At 39.3% G+C, this 16,308-nt stretch overlaps 1 protein-coding gene across 5 annotated transcripts in view; it reads left to right on the top strand.

Annotated features, from left to right (window-relative positions):
- Positions 1-16,308, top strand: part of SESTD1 (SEC14 and spectrin domain containing 1) — a 67,545-nt gene that overhangs the window by 14,550 nt on the left and 36,687 nt on the right. For all 5 annotated transcript variants that reach the window (XM_075430552.1, XM_075430550.1, XM_075430547.1 and 2 more), the window contains 3 exons: positions 3,791-3,899; positions 7,367-7,457; positions 9,297-9,410. In XM_075430552.1, the coding sequence (XP_075286667.1) occupies positions 3,791-3,899; positions 7,367-7,457; positions 9,297-9,410 (314 nt within the window). The remainder of the gene's footprint in view (positions 1-3,790; positions 3,900-7,366; positions 7,458-9,296; positions 9,411-16,308) is intronic.

Below are 16,308 nucleotides of genomic sequence, written 5' to 3'. Positions count from 1 at the left end.
CTGTGTTTGTGCTATGGCAAGCTGACAGAATATTTACCTGATCTGTATATACTTCAGTGCGAGAAAGCTGCACAAGAATCACAATGCACGCAGAATACAGATGCTTGAATCTTTTCTAGTAGTGTTTATAAGCTGGAGAAAAAAAACTGTCAGTTGTTACACAAGACGACTTGTCATGAAACTGAATAATTTAGATGATTATCGCGGTCTTTTTGTGAAATGTCAAGAGATGATTGGTTTTGGGTTTGGTTTGAGTTTTTAGTCGATTCAGCAAATGCTATTTAAATCGGGTATAAAAGCAAGAATTTCATGTGTCTAGTATCGTGCATGAGTGGGCTTGAAATGCCAATTCTAAACTTTCATTAGACCTTGTTCAACACTGGAGTCTTTTGAGTCTGTGTAAACGAAACGTGAACTACTATTAATAGTTAACTGCTTTTGTGGGGATTGATGTTTGTCTCATGAATCCAGAAGTAACTTTGAACAGAACAAGTCCCTTCCAGTTGTGAATCAGCTACGGTAAGACTAACTTGCTGTAAATTCAAGAATAATACATGCTTTTCTGCAAATCCTTCCTTCCCCAGCCGTGTATATATTCATTAAAATGAACAACTTTAATGCTCCACTCATGAGTTCATGGGTAGGGGAGGAGAGGGAGTGTTAGATACAATTCTTACAAATGCATTATCCGATAGAGTCCTGAGCTGTTGTCATGGCTTATGGAGTTTTGGACCCTGGAAGCTGGTTCAAGGCGACCCTTCTACTGTTCTCTGTAGAAATACTGTCGTAACCTCTTGTGTTTTACTTTTCCTATTGCAGGCTCACTCAGTTTTATCACCAAATTCTGTCCAGTCTATGTTTTTAAGTTTTGTTAATACTTCTGACAGTGTTTTCTTGCTTTTCTGCTCCAGTAATTTTGAACTTGGCTATTGCAAATTTTAGTTTCAATGAATTTATTTTCTGTATTCCTAAAACCTGCTACTCTCCCTCGTCTCAGATTTTTCTTATGGATAAGGAAAGGCCAAACAATGCCTGAGCACTTAAGGAAAGGCTTCTTATTCATTTTAGAGTTTTATTCTTGTTGAGAGATGGTAGCTAACAAGCTACCGTTGAATCAGTATGGCTACTGAAGTAGTGTTTTACATCCACAGACTTGCCATTTTCCTCTTACTTGTTGGATTTAATGTGCACTCACTAAGCAGTGTAGCAAGTGGAAATTCTTTCTTCACTCTAAGGGTACAGATGAGAACAAATGTTCAATTTTTAAAGCATCGAGGTGTTTTTTCCTTCCTTTTTCTTCTGCTTCACCACTCCAATTTTCAGCCTTCTGCCATGCAGAAACAGAGAAGGGTGGACAATCTGTGAATAACTGTTGCTTTTAGCTGTGACTCCCTATTGGTTTCTGTGGAAAGGATCTGTCCATTTGTCCTTTCTCATATAGCACCATTCTTTAATTCTTCTGTTTAGAAATATAATTATTAAAAAGTGCATTGCTGTTTTCCAGCAACAATTCTCTCCCAAAAAAGAGCGAGGGAGGGGAATGCAACTATTGCAATGGACCACTTAAAGCAATAGGTCCTTTATGAAGGTGTAGAAAATGTGTATATCAGTGGATCTTTAGTACTCTTTGGGGAGTTTGCACAGGTTTGGGAAGAAGGAAAAAACCTATTGCAATTAGTGAAAAAACACTGTTTGTTTACACAACATATATTAGCATCCTATCTTGCCCATGTCTCTAGTGAAAGAGGGGAATTCTTGTCAATGAAGGTGTATGCATCTGCAAGCATCACTTCTGTGCTTGTGCACTTTCTCGTATTTCTGCACAGCTGTCACTATTATGTAAAAAGTTGTTCTTACTGATTATATAGAACTTCAGTTCTACCAATATTAAGTAACTTTTATGAAGCAAAAGCATGGCTTCACCCACGTGAATAACAAGCTTAATTTGAGAATAAAGGTGCTCTTTCTCAGGTTATGGAAATTTACTTTGCTTCTTTTTCACCCCCAATAAAGCTGAGATTATCGTTGTCTTTGCACAGTTTCTCTAAAATACAGAGAAAATTGTTTTGTAACTGCCTCCTACATGTAATTAAGTGGCTCTGGTATTTTTTTAAAATAACATAGCTAATATATTAAAATATATTCTAAAAAATAATATTGAATAAAATGGAAAAGGCTTTCAGCTACTCCAGATTGTGGAAAATTTACTTTGAAACTGGTTTAATGTAGAGATGGGTATTAGTTTAAAAAATTCTCAAGGATTAAAAACACCACCCCTAAACTTTAAGGTGGCTGAAGTTTTGGTTTCATAAGCTATAAACTCAAGCACTATATCCCTCTGGACTGTATTTGGGTTAATTGACATTCTTCACTTCATGTTCAAACTCCCCTCCCCACTTCCCCTCTTGTTCCCCCCACCAAAAAAAAACCAACCAAAATATCTAATTGGGTTTTGAAATTAGATATTTCTTCTTTTTGCTGGTTATAGAAAGTAAAAGATTCAAGGGCAGAGAGAAAAAAAACCAGATAAAGTGGTTTGCTCAAAATGGTGAATACACAAACTAGAGGATTTGCTCCAAATTAAGTGGAAAGATGCCTCACGGCTACCTTTGCCCCTTTTACTTAATCCTCTGATGAGTTAAGAGCCGTTAGGGGCAAATGTTCTGGTCTCAAGACCTTCTGCCTTCAGAAGATCACCAGTGGTGCCCCTGTACTTGGAGATGTGGTAATAATAGAAGAGTCACCTGTACCCTTGATTTCCTTCGCTCTACAGCATTTGCTGACTGGCCCTTTCAGGGAGCTGTGTCAGTATTTATTTTTCATGTTATCTTCTTGTATTCAGTGAATATGGCTTCAGTTCCAGTTTAAGCTATGAGTCAGAACCTAGTCTAAATCCTTTTTGGTTACTGGTTCATACCTGTGAGACTCAAAAGTCAATCTTCTAGAAGAAAGACCAGAAGAGATATTTCAGAAAGAACTTTTTTTTTTTTTGAACTGTACCTTTCCAGATACTCTCTTGAGAGTCTGTGTAGTCAAAACCACCCAAACCACAGTTAAAGAACAGTCCACTTAAATGCGGCACATCAGCATCACCTAATGCATGATCTTACTGGATCTCATAATTGGCATATAAATGTGAGGCTGGCTCTTCCAAAATTTTTGTTGCTGATATTGTTTGTATAACTCTTACCAGAAAGGTCTGAAAATGCATATGAAGATTAAAGCAACTGGTTGGAAATATTTGTCTTAATTGTGAGGTGACTGTTATGTGTTCGTAAGTAGGTCTGGAAATCTTACGCATTTGATGAATGAACTACCAATTTAGAGTACATTCCATGGGCAGCCTGTGTGGTACGAGATCCTCCTTTGTGTAGTTGATGTTTCTAGGAGGTGTTGCGTTCCAGTTGGAGCATCTGGGTACATGCTCACCTTGGAAGCTTACCAGGTTTCTGACAGGCTGGTAGTGTATGGAAGTCTAGGAGTTTTTAACAGTGTAATCTAGATATGCAAAAATAGTGCTTCTGGAAAAGTTGATTTGTGTTGTTTATATTGAAAGTACTAGATGAAAGACTATGACAGCTACAGATGTGGCCTATGCTCTGAAGCCTTGGTGATGTGTTAAATATCAGTGTGGTAAATGAATCCTCACAACTAAGAGGCTTATGATTTTCAAAGCAACTTTGGAGATTACTTTTATGATGTATTTGGAGACCATGTAACTACAAAGTATTTCTTTTACCTTAAAGCCATCACTTTATCTTTCTAATGACTTTTCTTCCCCCCAAAATAGGAGGAAAGGACAGAAGAAGTGGCCTCATTCTGACAATTCCATTATGCCTTGAACAGACAAGTATGGACGAGCTGAGTGTCACACTAGACTACCTCCTAAGTATCCCAAGGTAATCTCAAAGGCATTCTGTTCAGTGCTGCCTTCTTTTCCAGTGGTGGAGGGGCATCTTTTTATTGTTCGGTGTTGTTTTGGTTTTTTTGTTTGTTTGTTTTTTAATTTGCCTTTCAATACTGAATGAATTTTACGTAAATGTTAATTTAAAATGTGGTACTGTCTGACTGAATTAGAAACATACATCCCAATAAACTATGGGGTATCTGCTAAGGCTTGCATATGTCCTTCTATTCCGTATATCTGGCTTTGGAGGTTTTTTGTCTTGTGTATTTCCTCATTCCTTTCTTGGGATGTCTTTGGTATTTCTTTTAATGACAATGCACTTTAATTACTATGTAAATTAATGAGCCATTCTAATGAAACTCCTAAGCTTGCAAAGGTAGTATTGTTCAAAGTTAAAAAAGCTTCCTCCTCTTTCTTTTCTTTGCTATATGCCTAATCTCTGTAATTTGTAGTGCTTAAGTGTTCACTGTGTCTAAAATCATATGAAGTCTTACTGAAGTTAGTGAGCAACTCAAATATTTAAAGTTAAGATACTGCGTGAATGTGCTGAATGACAACTTGAGTATCCTGTCATCCAGACCTTGCTGTAAAATCATTGTTCATTAAGTTCTGCACATGTAACCCTGCAAGTTCATAGTGACAGTTCTTGGTCCTAGCTTAGTTAACGGCATTTTTTTTCTTAAGATCCAGAGGTTGATCTTTATCATAGCTTTGTTTTGTTCTCTTTTGCCACTGATTTGAAAAGTGAAGAAGCCTCTCAGATAAATGCTTGTTTTTGTATCCCTTTAAATTCCTGTTCTGGAAACAGAGGAACAATGGCATAACTAAAGACTGTTTAGTGTAATTTGCTTATTGCGATCTATAAATGTTTTTAGAACACAATTAAATGGTCTGATTTTTTTGTAGTTAAAAATGCTTGAAAGAATTCTAGTTGGGGAGAGAAGCAAAGAATAAATTCAGGTTGCTTACAAGTAAGAGGGAAATAGGTGTATGAGTATATAGCACATTTCAGTCATGGCAGTTTTACGGTTTTCCAAACAGCTTGTTGTCTTTTGTGAAGTGATGAAAATCCCAAATGGTCATCCGTGCAAGTCATCTCATTGACTTAAAGACTTGGCTGTATTTATGGAACAGATGCAGGCATTGTTTTTCTAGCAAGTGTTAATTATTCTGCAGATTCATCCTGACGTATGTTTTCACATATATTAGTGTAAAAATAACTGTCTGAAAATTCAACCAAAGTACTCTTTGTACTCCGTACAAACAGGGTAATCTTTGAAAGCTAAGTTTGGTGTTCCCACATCCAATGTTCTGTTTGTCAGTTGTGGAAAAAATTACTTCTCTTAAGGTGGTGGTACGGAAAAATCATAGTGGTTTTGTTTGCATGTTGTTTTTTAGTGGGAAATGCAAACTTTTTGGCCCAAGCGCTTGCCTTCTTTGTTCTGGAAAGACTTGCTGAACAGTGTTTGAAAAAAAGGAGGAGTTGGGCGGGATGTTTTCCCAAACCCAGAAAGCTGTCCAAGCAACATGACTGTTACTTTTTTCCCCAAGTTCTGTGTGTAAGGTATAGGCATAACTGTTTATAGTGTCTTGGGTAAAATTTCTTTGGGGTCTGTGGAGGGGGAGTATATCTGTGTCTGACATTTCGGGAAAGCTTTACAACTTATTCCTAGTGTTTAAGTCTACTATTATGCTTTTCTTTGATGCTATTTAAAATTCTTGGATTCTGAAAAGGCTTCTTCAGAATCCAAGAAAAATAAAAGTGACAATGTTATGCTGTTGTCTGTGCATGTTAAAGTTTGCTTCCTTTGTTATATTGTCTGTATTGTGGCTAAAATAGCCAAGTGTTTTTTTTTTTTTTCAGTTTTAACTTTCATACAAACATTTATGTTTTTGTTGGCCAAACTTTTTAGAAGTGGTAGCTCACTTTTGAATTTGGTTGTTTGTTTGGGCGTTTTGTTTTTTAAATGGGTTTAGTGGTAGAGAAAAGCAGATGCTGATACTCCTAGATTCCAGTGAGCCTAAGGAAGCCATGTCTCAAGATGCTGTAGTAACACTCTTCATCTTGTATTTGAAAGTAGTGGTAGTGTCCCTTTTGAGTTCATTCTGATTGAACATTGAACACATTGAACACATAAAGCCTGAATGTTCACAGTGCTTCCAGAAAAATCATGTGTGCTATCTTGGAAGCTCCTGCAAACCCAAAGCGTGTAGGGTTTGGCAGCAAACTTTGTAATTATTTTTTTCTGAATAGCCTAGTAAGGTGCCTTTTTTTCCTTTTTTAAAATTCCAGGATAAATTTGCCTTCTACTCATACCTGATGAAGCTCAGCTTAAATGTGAAATAAAGAACAGTTTAATTTCTTGGTGTAGAAGCTTACATGCAAGTAGTTATGTTTTTTGTAAGCTAAGGAGCTCATAGAAATGGCTTTGTTTTGTAATTGCGGATTTGAATGCTTAAGATGACATAAGGGTTTTTGACCTTATGTAAATGTCACGGGTTTTTGTTACTCATAACTTTGCTGGACACAAAAATTTCAGCCTAAGCCATGATATCTAATGTAGTAACTAATGCTAAAATTATGGGCTCACTACCATGTCCTCTTCTGGCTGCTGCTGTGCTGGCTGTGAGAAGGTAATGCTTCCCAGCTGTTGGTGATATCCAGAGGTTGCTGCCATCATTGAACGCTGCCCAGCTGTTGTTGTGAGCACTTGTTGCCAGCTTCAGTAGAAATGAGCTGGAGAGGTCTTTGTGGGAATGCACAGAGCGAGGGAAGTTTTCACTGTTTTCTCCGGTTTGGTGCTTGGGCAGAAGTACCTTTGAATTTTTGGCTTTGCAGCTAATTGTTTTCAGCAGGTTTTTTTGTAGTGTACACAGACACAAACCTTACTAGAAGAAAAAGAGATCATGTCAATCTGCAATACTCTTTCTTGTAGATACATACGCAAAGCCTCTGTCCTTGTAGAGGCTTTTTGTGCACTGCAATTTCAAGTCCATTTGTTCAGGAAAGAAATTTAAGCATGTTTAGATGGTTGTCTGCTTGGACATGCATCAAGTGATGTGTAGCTGCATCCTCAAATCTGTGCCAATTCACAAGTAACCTTGTGAAAACTGATATCTTTGTCTTCCTTACAAAACTGTAGATCGACCTCTTCTTTGTGAGGATTTTGTGGAGTTTATGGTTATGAAACCTTTTCGGAGTTGATAAAATTTAAATACTTGTATTATGAAATACCCTTCAGTGCTAATGAAAAATCATAATTTGAAATATCTGTTAATTTGCTTGAGCATTAAAATTGACAGTTATTTCTAAATGATCAAACTTAAGATTTATAAGACAGTATTTTTATAAGTAAAAAAAAACTATGTAGTTTTCAGTAGAATTGAAATCCAAGGTCATCATGATATGACACTTGTTCATTAATTTTATTTTTTTTCTAAATGTATGTATTCTTTTAGTGAGAAGTGTAAAGCTAGAGGATTTACTGTGATAGTGGATGGCAGAAAATCTCAATGGAATGTGGTGAAGACGGTTGTGTTAATGCTACAGGTAAATAAATTTTTATACATTCATAGTTGACTGATTAGTTTTATAGATGTGAACCCAATAGCTGTATTATTTTAGAGGTAGTAATTTCTTTATTGAGAAGTAGACAATTTATGGCCTTTTAAAATTTCAACGTGATTCTGTGCAGGAAGAAACAATCTGAAAAGAGGATGATACACCTCACTCAAATGAGGGATAAATTCATTACATGCTGAGAACACGTGGTTGTAGACTTTTTTCTAAAACAGAGTTTTAGTTAAAAAAAAATACAGAAATGTGCTGTGTCAACTGTGAGTAGTAGGAATGTCTGCAGGGCATCAGTTGACACTGATAGTGCAGCTGAGCAGGTCCTGATGAATATCCTGTACTATCTGGTTTCCATTGGAATTGGCTATAGTTGATTTTGTTGTGTATGATAGTCCCAATCACAAATTATATTCTGGCTGCTATACAGAGTGGGAGAAGAAAAAAACAGTGCCAATTCCCAATTTAGGAAATTCATAACAATTTATTATTGTAGCTTTTCAGAACCGTAGGGTTACAGTAAAGTCTTATTTCTGCTAAACAGTAGAAGTTTTCTGGTCTTAGTGGTCAAAGAAAAATGCAAGATACAGCACTGAATAGGTCCAATAGAGAACTTGGACTACTGCCTTTCTTACTACACACATGACTTCTCTTTATCAGAGCAGTTTTCCTCTCAGACTTAGATGAAGCCTGAGAAAGTGGGTCAAATATGAGTAATTTCATTTTCTCGTCCTGTTGGCTCATTGTTGCTCCTGGGTTTTTTTAGTGTTTTCAAGGTGTCTTTTACCTGTTCTTGACTAAGATGCCATTCCTATTAATAGTTATAGTAATTGGATCCACTGTGTTCTGATTATGATCTTGACTGAGCTTTTGCTTCAGCTAATGTGCAGTTGTGGCATTTAATGGGAACTTCAGCTAGTGGAGAAGGTAACAATTTACCCCTGCTCAGGTTTCACTGGCTTCCTGCCAGCCCGAAGCCTGCAGAAACACAAGTTGTACATATGTATCTTTAATTTGAGAAGGAAGCAATAAAGAAGATTTTTCTGTGTAAACTAATCACTTGTGCAGACCACTTGAGATTTTTCTCTGCTTGGACACACATAGTTCCCAAAGGTGCTGGTTGGTCATCAAACAGACACTTCTGTGTTAAAAATATTGCTACTTTTAAGTAGTTTCTGCATATTCATTAAAATGGTGCAAGAATGAAATATCTTTTTTTCAGTGCTATGATTTCTGAGTCAGAGGTATTTAACTTTTTCAGAACTATATTTATGTAAACAAAATGGGATATTTGAAGAGAAATCACACATTGATTGTGTGACCTTTATGTTAGTACAGTGACTATTGAACTGTTGCCTATTGCTGTAGCTGATGATTTGGGAGTAATCATGAGTCTCTGTTCCTTGATCTACATTCAGCGTGACAAATTGGTAGATGAAATTACTGGTTTAGGCTGAGGAATGTTTTTCCTGGTAATACTTCTGTGAATTAATATGCTGAATTAAGCCCTTTCATTCTAGTCTAAGCAGTATGTAGTGGAGAAGTATCTTGGCATGTGATTTAATAACAAAGTATACAATTCTTTTCTAACTTCATGATTACTATTTCATTCTACATAGGAAATTACATTAACAGAAAGCTTCATTGTCCTTAACTTTTTTTTAATGAAATGCCAATTATTCATGTTTTTGTATATTGATGTAGCATGGATGAATGGTTAGGCTTCAGAACTGGGAGTAAAGAGGTTAGAGTTCAGTTCTGTGGTAAATGAAGGTTTAGTCTTGAATGTTTTAATTACTTTTTTCATTTGTTTTACAGAATGTTGTTCCAGCTGAGGTGTCACTTGTTTGTGTAGTAAAGCCAGATGAATTCTGGGATAAGAAGGTTACGCATTTCTGTTTTTGGAAAGAGAAAGATAGACTAGGCTTTGAGGTATGTAGAACTTCTGTCTACCTCAGTCAAAAATACTGTTTCTGGACGACTAGAATAATAGGATAAAAATTAATCTCTCTTTAAAAATAGTTATATTCCAGATGCTTTGTGGATATCCTTAACAAACCACTGTGGCCTTTTAACTTTTTCATTTAATATTCTTATTAAAGAATGAAGTAGGTCTCAAACTAGAAATGTATGGCACTTAATTCTTTGCTCAGCAGGAGGATAAAGCTGTTTGATACGTATTGTGGATGTTTTGAGTAAGAAACTGTTGTGCAGAGTTTAGTATGAATCTTTTTCATGACTATTCTCTAATAGACCGTAGGATGCATGTTGTGTGGTGTCACAAAAACAGAAGAAACCATTTTGAAGAACATCCTGTTGCTGTTGCATGCATCTTCATTCATTTTTTGAGTTCTTTGACATTAGTAGCAAAGGTTATAGGTCCCTTCAGTTTGACAAATATAAGCTAATACTGCTCTTAACTTGTGAGGCAGAGTGTGTACAAGAGATTACACAGAATCACAGAATGTTAGGGGTTGGAAGGGACCTCTGTGGATCATCTATTCCAACCCCCCTGCCAAAGCAGGGTCACCTAAAGCAGGGTGCAAAGGACCTTGTCCAGGCGGGTTTTGAATGTCTCCAGAGAGAATCCACAACCCCCCTGGGCAGCCTGTTCCAGTGCTCAGTCACCCTCAGAGTGAAGAAGTTCTTCCTGCTGTTCAGATGGAACTTCCTATGCTTCAGTTTGTGCCTGTTGCCCCTTGTCCTGTCACAGAGCACCACTGAAAAGAGTCTAGCAATTACACACTAATGTTAGCAGTTCCATGCTTTTATCTTTTTGGGAGGATAATGGAAACCTCTATTTTCCCTGTTTTTAGAGAACTATCCATGTTGTCAGTCTTTCCAGTCATTTTTGAAACTAATGTTGTTTGAACTACAACAGGCTTGCTGTGCTCACCAAATACTAAAATGTCTACTTGTTTTGTACAACAAAGCTTTTAGAGAGCATCATTGTTGTGAAAGAGATTGAATAGAAAAGCATTTTGCAGCCTTGTCCAATGCTGTGTATTTCTTTCTGATCGTAAGATTGTAACACTCTTTAATACTCTTGTGGGAAACTTAGTTCAGGGAAAATGAGAATTGGAAGGTGACATCTGAAAGGTTGTGTAACTGCTAAATAATATAAGCCTAAATACTCGATCATCCAGATGCCATGCTGTTAATTCATATGAATTTTGTCTTAAGTCTTGTATTGGACTTTACCTAGAATAGGTGGCTTCGTTTTTGGAAATAGTTCCTGCGTGTGAAAGTGCTCTGAAGGAGTGTGGGGATAAGGGGTCTATTTTTTAATCTGCTGTAAGATTCCTTTTATTACATTACTTCATTTTTTGTAATCTGTTTTAGAGTCTTGTAAGTAATGAAATCCTACACGTTTGGCTTCAGGTTGTTTATCTTACAGATGAAGATCACGTTTTCTTTTTGAGTAGTTCTTTAAAGAGGGATTTGAACAGTAGCCCCAGTTCAACAGTGCAATCCAAAGAATCTCTGAACAGTCACTTGTGTGTTTGAAAGTCTGCAGCCAGCAAGATATTCACTGAAAAATGTAGTGAAGTGCCTGAAATTTTGCTACTGGAAGTGGTTCCAACTATGATAATCTTGTGAGTTGTATTACAGTTAAACTCTTGGGTTTCACAGATGTCTGTCTGTCCCTTCACCTGCATCCCTTGAGGGGACTGGCAAGGAGATGTGGTCAAAGTATATTTTCATTTTGAAGTTCAGCATGTAGCAGCTCAGTCATAGCTTCTTTAACCAAAAAATTTAGGTATTGTGGTGTTCACATATCGTTTGGAGCACATCCAAGATAAGAAGAAAGAGACTGAACCAACCATCTGTACTCAAAGGGATCATTTCACAGAACCATAGAATTGTGAAGGCTGGAAAAGACCTCTAAGATCATCAAATCCAACTGTCAATCCAACACCACCATGTCTACTAACCCAAAAAATGTGTAGATATGGCACTTCAGGACATGAACACCTCCAGGGATGGTAACTCCACCACTTCCCTGGGCAGCCTGTTCCAATGATTTACAACTCTTTCAGTAAAGAAATTTTTCCGAGTATTCAATATGCAACCTAAACCTCCCCTGATGCAACTTGGGGCCATTGCCTCTCATCCTATCGCTAGTTATTTGGGAGAAGAGACCAACACCTGCCTCACTACAACCTCCTTTCAGGTAGTTGTAGAGAGCAAGAAGGTCTCTCCTTAGCCTCCTCTTCTCCAGAGTAAACAATCCCAGTTCCCTCAGACGCTCCCCATAAGACTTGTTCTCTAGACCCCTCACCAGCTTCGTTTGCCTTCTCTGGACGTGCTCCAGCACCTCAATGGCCGCTTTGTGCTGAGGGGCCCAAAACTCAACACAGTTCTCGAGGTGTGGCCTCACCAGTGCTGAGTACAGGGGCACGATCACTTCCCTACTCCTGCTGGCCACACTATTCCTGATCCAAGCCAGGATGCCATTGGCCTTCTTGGCCACCTGGGCACACTGCTGGCTCATGTTCAGCCAGCTGTCAGCCAGTACGCCTAGGTTGTTTTCCAGCCACTCTTCCCCAAGCCTGGACCATTGCATGGGATTGTTGTGACCCAAGTGCAGGACCAGGTACTTGGTCTTGTTGAACCTCATACAGCTGGCCTCGGCCCATTGATCCAGCCTGTCCAGATTCCTCTGCAGAGCCTTCCTACCCTCAAGCAGATCAATACTCCCACCTAATCTGGTGTCATCTGCAAATGTACTGAGGGAGCACTCAATCCCCTCATTCAGATAATTGGTAAAGATACTAAACAAGACCGGGCCCAAAACTGAGCGCTGGGGAACACCACTTGTGACTGGGCACCAGCTGGGTTTAACTCCATTCACCACCACTCTCTGGGCTTGGCCATTCAGCCAGTTCTTTATCCAGTGAAGAGTACACCCATCCAAACCATGGGCAGCTGGTTTCTCCAGGAGGATACTGTGGGGAACAGTGTCAAAAGCCTTACTAAAGTCCAGGTAGACAACATCCACAGCTGCTTCTTCATCCACTAGGCAGGTCACCTGGTCATAGAAGGAGACCAGGTTGTTCAGGCAGGACCTGCCTTTCATGAACCCATGCTGGCTGGGCCTGATCCCCTTGGTTGTCTTTCACATGCGTGGTGAGTGCACTCACGACGAATCGCTCCATAATCTTGCCTGACACAGAGGTCAGGCTGACAGGCCCGTAGTTCCCTGGGTCCTCCTTCCAGCCTTTCTTGTAGATGGGTGTTACACTGGCAATCCTCTAGTCACCTGGGACCTCCCCTGTTAGCCACAACTGCTGGTAAATGATGGAGAGTGGCTTAGTGAGCATTTCCGCCAGTTCCCTCGGCACTCTTGCGTGGATCCCATCTGGCCCCATAGACTTGTAAGTGTCCACATGGCATAGCAGGTCGTTAACTGCTTCCTCTTGGATTATGGGAGGTTTATTCTGCACTGCTTCCCTGTCTTCCAGCGCTGGGGGCTGACTACCCTGGGTATAACCAGTCTGACTATTAAAAGACTGAGGCAAAGAAGGCACTAAGTATCTTGGCCTCTTCCTTGTCCTTGGTGGCAACGTTCTCCCTTGCATCCAATAAGGGATGGAGACTCTCCTTGGCCCTCTTTTTGTTGTTGATGTATTTGTAAAAACATTTTCTCTTGTCCCCTACAACAGTGGCCAGCCTGAGTTCCAGCTGGGCTTCTGCCTTTGTGATTTCGTCTGTGCATGACCTAATGAGACCCCTGTACTCTTCTTGAGTTACTACCCGTTTCTTCCAAGAGTGATAAACTCTCCTTTTTTATTTATTTTTTTTTTCCTGAGGCCCAGCAAGAGCTCCCTGTTCAGCCAGGCCAGTTGTCTTCCCCGCCAGTTCATCTTGTGGCACAATGGGGACAGCCTGCTTCTGTGCTTTTTAAGACTTCCTCCTTGAAGAATGTCCAGCCTTCCTGGACCCCTATGCCCTTCAGGACTCTCCCCCAAGGGACTCTCTCAACCAGTGTCCTGAACAGGCCAAAGTCTACCATCCAGAAGTCCTTGGTGGTTTTGCTGCCTGCCCCCCCCCCTTCCTTTACTTCACCTCGAACCGAGAACTCATTTCATGGTCACTAAGCCCAGGATGGCCTCCGACCACCCCACCTCCCACCTGTCCTTCTCTGTTAGTAAACAGCAGGTCTAGCGAGACACCTGCCCTGGCAGGCTCACTTACCAGCTGTGTCAGGAAGGTATCTTCCACACACTCCAGGAACCTCCTAGACTGTTTCCTCTCTGCTGTGTTGTATTTCCAGCTGATGTCCCGTAAGTTAAAGTCCTTCATGAGAACAAGGGCTAGTGAATGTGAGACTTGTGCCAGCTTCTTGCAGAATGCTTCATCTAGCTCTTCATCCTGGTTGGGTGGTTTATAACAGGCTCCCAGCAGGATGTCTGCCTTGTTCCCCATCATCCTTACCCATAAGCACTTGACCTTCTCATCACAATCATTAAGCTATATACAATCTAAACACTCCCTACCATACAGAGCCACCCCACCGCCTCTCCTTCCTTGCCTGCCCCTTCTGAAGAGCTCCATAGCCATCCATCACAGCACTCCAGTCATGAGAGTCATCCCACCGTGTTTCTGTGATGGCAGCTAAGCCATAGCTATCCTGCTGTACAATGGCTTCCAGGTCTTCCTGTTCGTTGTCCATGCTGTGTGCATTGGTATAGATGCTGGGTGCATCGGTGTAGATAAGAGCTTGTGTGTAGAAAGTGGCTTAAGTTTGCAATATTCAATTTCACACAGATGCTTTTGGGATGTAAGGTAAACACCAAAGTCCAGAGAGTGGTAGTAATAAAGGTGAACCCCCCTCTTTAGCAGTCCCTACTGTCTTATTTAGGCTCTCTTTTCCCATCTGCTCCCCTCTAAATATGGTTCTTAGACAGGTTCAGGACACCTTTGAAGCTGTGATATAAAAGAATTTTATACAGTGGTTGTTACTGTATACATGATGGTATTGCCAGCTGGGATATTTATCCTCCAGAAGATTCTTCTTGGATTTTTCTTTAATATATGACTCACCTAGAATCTATTTCTAAACCAATAAGCAGAAAGCCTACAGAAAATATGTTAACGAAGCAGGGATAATTTTACACGGCTATGATAGTAAAAGGACTTTTAAATTTGACTTAAGGATTGGCTAACAGTCATTGAATGTTAATTCTGTAGTGAAATTTAGTAAGCTTATTATTTTTATGAGCGTGTTCTGTGCCAGTGATGATGTTGGCATAGATCATTGGAGTTGTGTAACTAAACCTTTTGGTTTCTGTCTCTATACTACTTTTTTATTACTGAACCTCAAACTTTTCTCCCTGACCTGAAATTTTGATCTAAGAGTCTCTTAAATTAATAGTTCTGAAGTTGTAAAAAGTAGAAAATTATTAAAGTATTAGAGATGCATTTCATGCAAACATACCAGAATGTGTCAACTGTAAGAAAAGTAGTCAATGATGTATCATTTTACAAGAAAAATAATCATAGCATTAAAACACAGCAGCTGCTTCCTAAGCAGGAAGCAAACTTTAGATTTGTTCCCTAATGCCTCCTTGTATCTTGGCTTGGTGCATGGGCAGATCAGAAGTTCGTACGAGTATAGGATAACAACAGGTAGTTGCTGAATTCTCATTATGGTTGGTAGGTGTTTGCTCTTGACTTGCCCTTCTGACTAATTTAAAAGTACTGAAACAGAGTGAGACTTCTTGCTTGCACGAGGGGCTGCCATCAGCTTTGGGGCAGTTGTCATCTAACTGAGGCTGGATAATGAGCAGCTGTTGGTATAGAGTTGTTATATATGTTTCTAAAAAGACTGTGAAAGCATTCTAGCTCCTGGCTTTTCCTTGTATCTTGCACTTTCTTGTTTTTTTTTCAGTTTGTGTTTTTGGTTTTTTTTTTTTCCTGCGCAAAACCTCATATTCTTAAATGGTATTCTTCATGAAAGGGCAGGGAAAGCTGAGAGAACGGTAGGAAAAATCTTGTGCTTTCTCAGATAATGAGGAATCGTGCTTGGTATTAGGCAAGCCTTTGTTCTTCACCATGCGTTAACTTTCGGTTATCTGTTAGTTGGTTGTGATTAGGAAAACTGGCTCAGTAAAAATGACCCACCTTCTCTGGGCTCCAAACAATATTTGTGTTAGAGATAGTAATATGTCTTTGCTCTGTTCCTGATGTGAGTGCAGAGCACTGATAAGGCTGTGGAAGCATCTAACTCATGCACAAATCTACAGCTGCATAACTGTGTATTACTGACAGTAAAAATGAAACAACACCCAATTGTGTTTTGGATCATGGGTTAGTTTTGCATACGTACTAGGAAAATCCAGGATTGCTTTTGCACCAGTGAAAGAAATATGATCTAAAATTTGAATGAAAGTATGAAATCTTTTTGTTCACTTGAGAGCGTAATCCAATTTTATTTGAAGTAAATGCTATGTAACTGTGATTTCAAATTTCTAATGGGGCATCACATCCACCTCCTATTTCCTGCTACCTGATCTGTTTTTAATACCTTGCTTAATATTGCCATATGAAGCCATTAATCACAATGCCTCCCTTTCTGTTTAAAGGCAGAGATCCTTTGCTTCAGAGTGAGATGTGTGATGACGAGTTGCAAAGCACTGAAAGTAAATGTGGGAACTGAGATTAAAAGGCTACTGGGTGGAGAAGTACAAAGGGGTGGGCTGATTCAGCTGAGTAAAATAAGTGCATATCCTTATTTTTGATTAGTATTAGCGTTGGTTTTGAACCTGCCTCAGGTCAGTTCCCATTCATCCTCCAGCAGAGCTTTCCTCTGTCCCTTTATTCCTCC

Source organism: Opisthocomus hoazin, chromosome 9 (genome assembly GCF_030867145.1).
Source record: "Opisthocomus hoazin isolate bOpiHoa1 chromosome 9, bOpiHoa1.hap1, whole genome shotgun sequence".
NCBI classification, from domain to species: Eukaryota; Metazoa; Chordata; class Aves; order Opisthocomiformes; family Opisthocomidae; genus Opisthocomus; species Opisthocomus hoazin.
The sequence above is the reverse complement of the archived record's forward strand: the minus strand, read 5'-3'. Positions and strand labels throughout refer to the sequence as shown.